The 11,086-nt window shown below is 38.8% G+C and overlaps 1 protein-coding gene across 1 annotated transcript in view; it reads right to left on the reverse strand.

The window, feature by feature from the left end:
• Nucleotides 1–1,582: 1,582 nt before the first annotated feature.
• Nucleotides 1,583–11,086, reverse strand: part of MCCC2 (methylcrotonoyl-CoA carboxylase 2 (beta)) — a 36,825-nt gene continuing 27,321 nt past the window's right edge. Inside the window, exons 15-16 of the mRNA XM_010282814.1 lie at nt 9,750–9,835; nt 1,583–1,811 (exon numbers count right to left, since the gene is read on the reverse strand). Of these exons, the coding sequence (XP_010281116.1) occupies nt 1,694–1,811; nt 9,750–9,835 (204 nt within the window). The 3' untranslated portion in view covers nt 1,583–1,693. The remainder of the gene's footprint in view (nt 1,812–9,749; nt 9,836–11,086) is intronic.

Here is an 11,086-nt window from a genome sequence, read left to right on the forward strand (position 1 = left end):
TCCCTTGTTCCTCAACTTCCATCTGAAAAATCAGTGTCATCCTAAGTATCATCCTTTCCAGTAAGTAAAGAGATTAATGGTGGTGAGCTGCTCCAGCACTACAGTGAACAGGGGACACATACCAGAGATGTGTAAGACAAGTCTTGAAATAGTCACTCACAGCTCTTATGTCGCCTCTGCTGTCAGGAATCTTATGCCCTTGCAGTAGCAGCTACCTTTAATTTAGGTTTACTTAACATTTCCTGCCATTAAACATCCAAAAGAGATCCTACTGGTAGAGCAATGGCAATGGGAAGTGAAAATGAGTGTGTAACGGAGTCCATGTTAAATAACCATCTTTCTAGTGGTGCAGAACACACCAGGTTTTGGATGAATTTCTTCTCAATAAAATGAGAGAAAACTGGCCTTTTAGCGCAATGTAGAGGCGCACCAGAAACCCCCCAGCTCAACATATGCTGGGCCCTCTGTATTCTAAAATGAAAATCCCCATTCCAAGGAACTTCCTCATTTTCACTTTTGCATCTGCCTAAGTGAGACACAACTGCGAGGGCTAGTAGCTAGCAGACCTTCCTTCCCCCTCCTGGATCCAAGGGGGACTCCTCTGCCACACAAGCCTAGAAAGACTACAGCTAGTATGTTATCCAGGATGATTACTCCTATTAGCAATCTTTCTTCTCCTCATGGGCCAGCAGAGGATAGGGCTTCCATCCAAGTACATTAACTCTTCTTGGATTTGATTCTCAGTCAAGAATATTTCTGCCATTTAGCAGTCTTCCAATAGTTATCTGGGCACCTGTAGGGTAAAGCTAGATAAAATCACCTTCCTAGTCCCACCTAGCAGAAGATTAACCAAAGCACTCCCAGCATCTCAACAGCCCTAAAGTCAGTGGGATTCAGTCATGTGCTCTGGGTGAAGCACTGATCCATGTCAGGAGAATGCTGCACCTTCATGAAACTAACATTGCTTGCAGGATCACACAGCAAGATGCTGAAACACCTCTGCAGCCAACCCCCATCTTCAGAACTGGTCCCAGCAACTTGCAGCTCCCAGAGGTATCAGCATATGCTCACCAGCTCTTCCAGAAAACACTATGCATCCATCAGGTTCTCTTCTTGTTTTGACTTCAGGGAACCACACAGAAGAGCAATGTTTTTTGGATGAAAGCCAGAGAAAGGCCAAAATGCCAACAACTGTGTGAAAGCTATAATTTCGTGCTGTGTTGAACTCCCTGGCTGCACTTACAGCACTTTTGCAAAAATTATTTACTAGCAAATGGGTTGGGTTTCTTTTTGTTGGATTGCAGTAATACTTTGCATTTATAGGAGACATACAAAGAAGAATTAAAAGAAATAAAGGAGCTGATAAGCACCAAATACATAGCTTATTTTGCAAATTTATTTATAGAAGAGAGATCATCAGTGGTTTCTCATCAAACATTAAACATAATGCTAGAAGTTGCAGTTTATTCATGCAATGCAGTGTTATACTGATAAGTGACTGATCTCAAATGACTACCAAAACACCGAAGCACTGTGTGATGATTACTCAGTGAAAACAAATAATCAGGACATTTCCATTAAAAATAGCATTGTACAAATCTTTATTTTTTAATCATCTTAACAATGTAGTTAGTTTGCTCTCCAGCCCCAATTAAAATATACAGAGGTAATTGTAATGCATGTACGTTTAAGTTTACATCCTAAAAACGCCAAATTCTGTCTTCTTCGTAGGTGCATTTAATGCTGCACTGAGACTGAGGCCCAAAACCAGTCTTGTGTCAGCTGGATCAATAATTCCATCATCCCATAATCTAGGGGAAAAAAATAAAATCAAACAATAATAATTAAAGGAAATTAACATATACAGCGGGTAGGTTTTCAAGCACATGAAACTGGAAATAGTTTAGTATTACTAAAGAGAGTTGGACAAAAGAGCTAATTATACTTGAAGTATATATAAGTGTATATATATATATAAAGGAGTTAATTCACCTTAACCATCAATGCAATAAACTGCTGTGTATTACTCTGTGGAATTTTTCTTCTAGAACACAGTATAAATATTGGATAAATGAACAACGTCAAGTCTACATATTTTAAATGAGATTCTTCATACTTATTTTTAGTATGAAGTCATTACCTTGGAAAAAAGGGATCCTTTTTGTTTTTTAATATTCACATGAAAAATGACCTTTTGTCAATGACCTATCTTCTTCTATTAAGAATGACAGTATTTTAAGGACTATGCCACATGATTATTTACATTATTCAGGTTAGTTCAGCTGCCAGATGAGGATGATACAAGTGTTTATTCTTTCATCATTAAAAGAGCCAGAGTAAATTTCAAATATTTCCAGTATTTCTTGTATTTATTTTTTCTGAAGTCCATTTCTAAACAACTATAAGATAACGCCCTCCTTAACTCAGCCCTAGAGGCAATTAAATTATGAATGAGCAAATTCATACCAAATTATATATGTATATACCATATATTATACCAAATTCCCAAGTCCCCAAACTCACAAACACTTGTAAATAGTCTCTTCGATATTATCCAAAAATTAAAGTACGTGTGGCATCAGTTCTCAATGACAGCTCCATCCTACCTAAAATAAAATCCATGTCAAAACCCCCAGCAGGCCACAAAACAGTAAATATTATATAACTACTACCTCCTCAGCAGGATACTTAAACAAGATACTACACTGCAACCCAAGTCTCGCTTAAATAAGCATGCATTTTAATCAGGGTCTACAAAACATATGTACAGTATCTTTGGTTAGCATAGCAGTGCTCCTCCTCCATCTCATTTTTTCCTAGAGAGACTTATTTTGCATTCTTTTTTGAACTTAATTCAGTGTGGCTTTTAACTATTTGTCTGTGGAAAATTTAAAAATACAAGAAGGGGTAATGAATTGGGAGCTAAGACTGATTCTACAGGAGAAAGCATTGTCATTCCTTTCTAACTGAAGTTTCCAGCTGCAGATTTCCTATTGTTTGAAGATGAATTGAAAAAAATCTATTATACAGGAAACGATACATTTTCCTCAATACTAAATGTGCCAACCACATCCCCAAAAGAAAGACGACTGCAAACTGTACATAAATACATGCTGATAAGCTCAAGGCAGCAGCAGGGCACTTCTGACTGTTTTCCATCTTTGCTTTACTTCACTGTTTGCTATGAAAGTATTATTCATCAAATCAGATAAAAATATTAAGAGACTGATAACGTGTGCTGTTTATTTTACAACAAATACATATATCTACCCTAGGATGCACAAAGTGGAATTGTAATAAAGGACACCTGTAAGAAGATGAGGCACGAGGGTTCAGACTCAGCTTAGGAACCTACTCTCCAACTAACAGAGAGAGAAGAAAAAAAGAACATTCTATTATAAATATATCTTATCATGGTGCAGCTCCCCAAGTAGAGGAGACTGTTACCCTAAAAGGGGCACAAGAGCAAAGCTGTAGTACAAAACGAGAAAGGAGCTTGGAAAAGGGAAGACTTTGCTGTTAATTGGGCAAAATTATGCTGTTTCTTTTTGGGGACTAAAACCAAAAGCTTGATTGAAGAAATTTTGCATCACAGCAGCTGTGGCACTCACTGACCTGACCTGGCTGGCAGGTCTCAACCAGCACAGAAAGAAGTCTGGGGGAAAAAAAAATTAGAACTTCTTTCAAGGGAAAAAAAAAAAGCTATAAACCCAAATTAGAAATATAAGGAAACTGCAGCTCTGTCTAATCTGTTCTCATTTTAGGATTCTCAGTGTGTATCTCCTTTCTAGTGGGCTAGAAGTGCCATGCACTGGAATATTCTAACAGCCATGCTTGCGTCTACATGGAATTGCTACCAACACCAAATTCTGTTGCAGAGCAGACACAAGAATTCTCTGTATCACATTCTGGATAAAGTGCATAGTATAAGCTCTTGCAGTCTGGTTCCCGTGAATAACTCCTTTCCTAACTGTAGCTTTAAATTCTAAGTAATAACTCATTAATATATTTGGGCATATTTTAACAATACTCTTGAGTCTCTTTTCAATGGCGTAAATGCTGCTTACCACACAGCAAAAGCAATTGGAAGCTTTTTTGTTCAAAATAACCAAAGTACCTTGGGTTTACTGAGACTTAGTTACGAGTTGTTTAAATTCTCTTGTTTTTCCCCAAGGCAGCAGTTATACCTGTTCATATAACCTAGCATTACAGAATGGCCAAGGTAGAGTATTTCCTATACTTTCAACATCATGAAGTATGCATTATCAAAGTTTAATGCATATGCTTTTCTTTCTTTTTTCTTGTATTTTAGATCTTGATTTAGTTTTCATGAATATAGTCAGATTAATCCACTGAGGGGATGGAGAAGATCCCTGTTAATAGTGAAAAGCAAAGTAGTTTTCTGGGGTCAAATCAACCACAATTCCTTTGTCTTCTTAGGACTGTGGAAAAAAATTGTTAAGAACAATCTCAAATACAGTAATTTCTATTTTTAAGCAAATTTGGTTTTTTTGACTGTTTGTTTGCTCTGCCTATCAAGTTTTTAAAATGAGCACTTGCAATTAACTTTTTATTTATGAAACATATTGAAACTGAATGAAGGAATTCATACTTCTTAAAAATGTTTAATGCTAAGGGCCTGGGGAGCACAGAGATGAACTGAATAAAAAAGAACCACCAACTTAATGCTGTACCTTCCAAGCTGCCACTTCAATAGTGACTACTGTTGTAATAATCACTTCCAAACATGAAGCACATTATAATGGCAGATTTGGCTTTTTGTAACAACACAATTAACTTATATTGACAACCACAAAGATTTTATGTTGCATGGAAGTCAAGTTGCTTTCATATGGCCACCCCTGGCTTCTGCTTCTCTTTGTTTAAAGAAAACTAGTTTTCTACTGGGATGTAACATTAATAATTAAACTACCTATTATTAAAACGCCATTGCTAGAACATGAGTCACAACTACACTCACAAAATATTTGTATCCAAAACACCAACAGTAAAAGAAATGAAGCCCCCAAAAGTAAAATGCTCATGTAATTTGTTAAGATGCAAACTGCTGAAATCTTTTTAGAAACCTGTAAGCAGATTAATATAACTCATTAAAAAGGGTGCTGCCTAATGACTCCTGTTAATTAAAACTGCTCACTGTGAAAGGTTCTAATAAAATAATTGATTAAAGTTTGATTAGAAAATACAACTGCAGGGACAGTATTGACGTATTGACATGCTGTATATGCAACAAGTTATAATTTATAAGCAAAATTATATAAGCAGAGTAAATAGGGAAACGTGCTTGTTTTTTAAGATCATTAGGGAATTTTCCTTCCCTCTCAGTTATTACTGCTAAAAGCTTGATTCAAAGCCTAACAAACTCAACTGGAAGGGTCACATCAATCTCAATGGACATTAGGGATGAGGCAGACTAGTCCCGGTATCTTATCAAGAGGACAGCGTGAGGGAGCCTCCAAACTGGCTGCACCCCAGCAGCAATACAGACAGCAGTCTTTCTGCCCATCTATCATTCTTCCCTCTTAGAAATGCAAAGCTGTTTGTCGGAGTTTTCTTGTTGGTCTTTTGGTGGAGGGATCTAGTTAGCATCTGACAAAACCAAGGCTGTCCAGATCCAGTTTCAATACTGCACCCTGACATCTGGTTGATGGTTAACTGTTTGGGTTTTTTACCACGACTGGGACCAGAGAGGAAGCATCCTTCAGAGCAAAAGGAACAGGTTACTCCTCCCTAACCTAGGGCGAATGCTTGCCAATGTTGGCTGACAAGTGGGTTGGCTCCAACGCACAAGGTGGCTAAATCCCTCCCTCAAGTATATTACTTGCTGCAAAAACTGTAAAACTACTTCATCTCATTGTTTCTGCTTTGGCAGCCTGCTTCACTATAATGAAAACTTCTGAGCTACTGGTCTGAGATCTTGCTCAGGGATTAGCAATAAATGAAGGAACAAGGTACACACTTGGTACTATTGGCAGGAAGGCATGAAATCAGGGCAGAAAATACAAGAATATCTACTGATATACCCAATTATCTCCACGAGACAGCAAAGAGCAATTAAGAACTCCTAGACAACGCAGACTGTACCTAAATGGATTGAAGAGAGAGAAACCAGCTTCGACTGCCTTGACCTGGGCCAGTCACACACTGTTCTCACAAGCACTCCTCAGTGAAAAGGGGCACTTCACTTTAATTGCTTTTAGCGAGATGAACCTCAGTGGGATTTCAGCTCTGACATTTGAGTTCGTGTCTCAGCTGGGCTTATGAGCTTGAGTGCATCATCACATGAACCCAACCGCATGCAACCTAGACCCACACTAGTTCTCAGCTAGCCAGCTTACATCTGTGCATGCTAAGTTTCCCTTCCAAGCTACAGGCACAATAATAAGTAACTACCCTACGTTTTTAAATGAAGGACAGGACACCTAGCATTAAGAGCACTTCCTAACCCCTGGCTACAGAAACTTAGCCTCTTTACTGAGATGCCTATTTACAACCTAACTCACAAAATGGCCAAATTCTGGAAACATAAACTAGTAAAAGTTGCTCAGTAGAGAGCACAAAGCTGATGTAAATACTCAAGTTTAATGTCTAAAAATCAGTGGACATCACATCTTACTAGTAGAACTACTTTCTTGCAGATTAGTAACTTACTGTTGTAAATACTGACAATGGTCTGATGGTTCTTGGGAGACGACAAGTTTTATATCGCTAATATACTGAATATATTGAATGTTAAATAAATCAAATTATTTTCAATCATGAGTACAGAGTATGACCATGTTTCCAGTGAACATATAATAAAAAGCAAATGTAAAAAAAAAAAAGAAACCATTCATCATCTTCTCCATTGTGGGGATTATTTTAAATACAGACAGTTTGACTTATTTTTGTAATGTTATTATAACAGTGGAAAATTCTTCTCCTTAAAACCCAGTTATAAAAGATGGCAATATGTGTTTTCATTTTTCCTGCTTGCCTCAGGGCACAAGGTTTTGTGACATAGGCTTGATCTTTTAGGGGTACTAAGAGAGATAGCATGATAGTTTTTAAACAGCTGACATCATCTCCCAGTTTGGGGAAAATGGAAAACCCTATGAAATGTAAATCAGTTAAAAAAATTGAAAAAAAAAAATCAAAACCAGTGTGCCACCAGAAACTCCATGTCAGTAACAATTCAGGATTTCACAAAAGTATCGTCGTTGATTATGTGTAAAAACCCCAATAAACTGTGACTTAGTAACAGTGGGGGTTGTATACACATGCATAAAACCTCAAGAAGGTGAGAATATCTGACTCTCTGCAACAATGCCAAATAGGCCTCTGCCAGAAGCAGAGGCCAAACAGTGACCAGACTAAAACGCTCCCTAAAACCATGACCCACATACTATATGACTGCACCACTGAAACCTGCCTAGATGACACCACAAACCCTGTGCTACATATCCTACTGAGACTACTCAGAATACTCATGACAGCACCAGCCAGGGCAAAATGGCAAGAGCTTCCATTTGTTGAAGGCACTTATTTGATTAAACATTAAAATGAATATGGATCCCCCAGGTACGATTAGTTCAGTGAAGTTGATTCCACTATCCCAACAGAAAACAGAGTAAAAGCTACCATTAATTTTATATCATCCTTCAGATCATGATAAACAATTCATAAAGGAGCTCACTGATGCTACGCTGCTGCTGCTGTTGCTGCTGTGTCAAATTTGTCATACAGGAGATTAAGCAGGTATCAAGTTTGACAAAAACGCTCCCAAACTTCTCTTACTGGCATCTCTATGACATTGACAGAGTATCTTCCACCCACCTGTTCACATCATTTCTGCCTATGATGCCCACATAAAAATTTACCATATCCCAACTGCTCTGTACGCAGTTTGTTTCTACACTTCCCAGCTTGCAGGTAAGAAAAACATTAGTAATTCTAATTCAGCTACACAAAAACATACATACAGCAGACTCCATGGTTGTACAAGACTAATATTTTCTGCAAAATGAGAAGCCATAGAGGTACAGTAAAGCCCCGTTATTATATGCTACCCTCTACTATCATTAGCAGCTGAGAGCCTGTAGAGAGCTAGTTTTTGGATACCACAAGCAGAAAAATGGGCAGGAAGTTCAGTACAGACAGGATTAAATTAATGCAGAGTAACAAAGGCCAAGAAAACTTCCAAGCTTGTTTCCAGAGGTAACACTCCAGGATGCAGATTTTCTTCATTAGCCTAACTAGTTCCATAGACAGTGGGATCGAGTGCACACTCAGTAAGTTTGCAGACGACACCAAGCCGAGTGGTGCAGTTGACACGCCTGAGGGACGGGACCTGGACAAGCTCGAGGAATGGGCCCATGTGAGCCTCATGAAGTTCAAAGACCAAGTCCAGGGTCCTGCACCTGGGTCGCGGCAACCCCTGGTATCAGGATGGGGGATGAAGGGATCGAGAGCAGCTCTGCCAAGGAGGACTTGGGGGCACTGGTGGATGAAAAGCTGGACATAAGCTGGCAATGGGCGTTTGCAGCCCAGGTGGCCAACTGTATCCTGGGCTGCATCAAAAGAAGTGGGGCCAGCCGGGCAAGGGAGGTGATTCTGCCCCTCTACTCTGCTCTGGTGAGACCCCACTGGGAGTCCTGCATCCAGCTCTGGAGCCCTCAGCACAGGAAAGTCATGGACCTGTTGGAGCGGGTCCAGAGAGCCACAAAAATGATATGAGGGGTAGAACAACTCTTCTGTGAGGACAGGCTGAGACAGTTGGGCTTGTTCAGCCTGGAGAAGAGAAGGCTCCAGTGAGACCTTAATGCAGCCTTCCAGTACTTAAAGGGGACTTCTAAGAAAGATGGCGATGGACTTTTTACTAGGGCCTGTTGCAACAGGACAAGGGGTAATGGTTTTAAACTAAAAGTGGGTAGATTTAGACTAGATATAAGGAAGAAATTTTTCCCAATGAGGGTGGTGAAACACTGGCACACACTCAGAGAGGTGGTAGATGCCCCATCCCAGGAGACATTCAGGGTCAGGTTGGACTGGGCTCTTCTAGTTGAAGATGTCCCTGGTCATTGCAGGGGGGTTGGACTAGATGACCTCTAAACGTCCCTTCCAGCCCAAATATTCTATGATTTACTAATATTCCATTAACCTGAGCACAAAATGCTGCAAAGGAGTTCTCAACAAACATGAATATGCTGCACCCATCAGCTAATGCCCTGTCCAAACTGCTATCATCCAATATAATCACCTACCAAGATCATGACCTAAGATTTGCAAATGGCTTCAGGTCTTCCTGAATTCTCCTTCACCACTGGCCTCTTCTACTTGCAGAATCCCACGAAAATGAATTCTTCCTAACACACATGCAGCTACTCATTACACTGTTCAGTGGCCTTTAGAAAGGTGACTGGATACTACTCTGGGGAGAATGATGTAAAACTTATCCAGAATAAAATACATAGGATATAAACTCCATGCTACCATATTATTACTTACAGAACAAGCAGAATAATTCCTGCAGGTGCATGCCTTCTTCTGAAACGGTACATACTACAAAGTCTCAGAGATAAGACAGATAAAAAATTGATTTGGAGCTTGTTGTGTTGTACTCCTGCACATCAAACACAATCTTTTTGCCAGATTGCTCTGTTCTGCTATTCTTCAAACACCAAGATTTAGACATTAAGTTGTTATGTTCTGTGACTATAATTAAGGTTTGGAAAAGTAATTTATGTTACCTTGCACTGGAATAATAAGGGTTTCCTTCCTCCTCGAACCTTCTAATGATTGGCTCCTTCAAAGCTGCTTCATCTGCCTCAGATAACTAAAAAACCACGCAAATAAGCAACACAGATAAGATATTCTTTAGTATTTTCTTCCTCAATGACAGCAGAGCTTTATATGCAGCACCAAACTCGAAAAAACTGCCTAAATGATCTCCCCAAAGCTTCTCCCCCTTTCACACAAAATTACCAGTTTAGCATATTTGACAATGAAACTAAAATGCCAGTTTTAAAAATGGATGGGTGGGAAAAGGACAGTAAAAATATACTTAACTGAGTATAAGAATAATTGGGGATTAGCATCTGAAAAATTACTGAAGCTACTATACCGAATAAACCCTGTTCTGAGTTGTCTTTGGCAAGATTTTTCAAGAAAACAGGTCTGTGCTATTCTAAAACTGGGCTTCTCTATGATCCAGGGTGGCCACCACTGTAATTCAGAAAATTTCAATTTTCTAACACATTTTACTGACATTAACTACAATTATTTTTCTCAAAACTTCTTTGTGGGTATCATGCTGTCCATCTTAGGGATTTGGGAAATTAAGACAGAGACAGATTAGGATGAATATATTCTATTCACAGAAAGCCCAAGTAAAGTGTAGAAGAAAAACCTGTTGAAATAACCTGTACATACTGCTTCACTATTCTGATAACCACTCAAGAAAAATACAAGCAATTTTAAGACATCTCAATAAAATCACTTCTTATGGGACCAAGGCACCAATATAAACCATGTAATTTAAAAAACACAGCAGAAAAGAGTGTACAGAGAAACTATAAAAGATTATTAAACAAAATACCACTAATTTTCCATTAAAATGTTGAAATGAGTCTAAACCTTTTCCAAACCTCTACAGACTTCTGCTATTATAAGTTTCATAATTCTCAGTCACTGAATAATTTGAAGATCAGCCGTCTATAAAACTGCCTCTTCAAAAATAACTGGAAAGACACTTTGTTCTCACATATTCCTTCTCATACTCCCAAACCAGGGAGAATCCCTAGCTGCTCATCTTGGACAGAACTAATAATCTGGTGCACAAAATACAAAAAGATGATGATATGAGAAATACTCCTTTTTTTAAGCAAAGACAAGAAATGTCATGAATGATCTTCATATTTAGAAGATGTAAACAGTAACGTTTCACAAATGCTTCATGTTTGTCAATGGACTAGGTAGCATTGGGAGAGCAATGATGTCTCACCAATGGCATTGGTGTCTCACCAATGTTACACCAGGTGGTGTAACACCCCTTCCTAGCTCATTAAGGGAGCAACTCCAGGGAAAG

Source organism: Phaethon lepturus, unplaced genomic scaffold (genome assembly GCF_000687285.1).
Source record: "Phaethon lepturus isolate BGI_N335 unplaced genomic scaffold, ASM68728v1 scaffold10632, whole genome shotgun sequence".
Lineage (NCBI taxonomy): Eukaryota > Metazoa > Chordata > Aves > Phaethontiformes > Phaethontidae > Phaethon > Phaethon lepturus.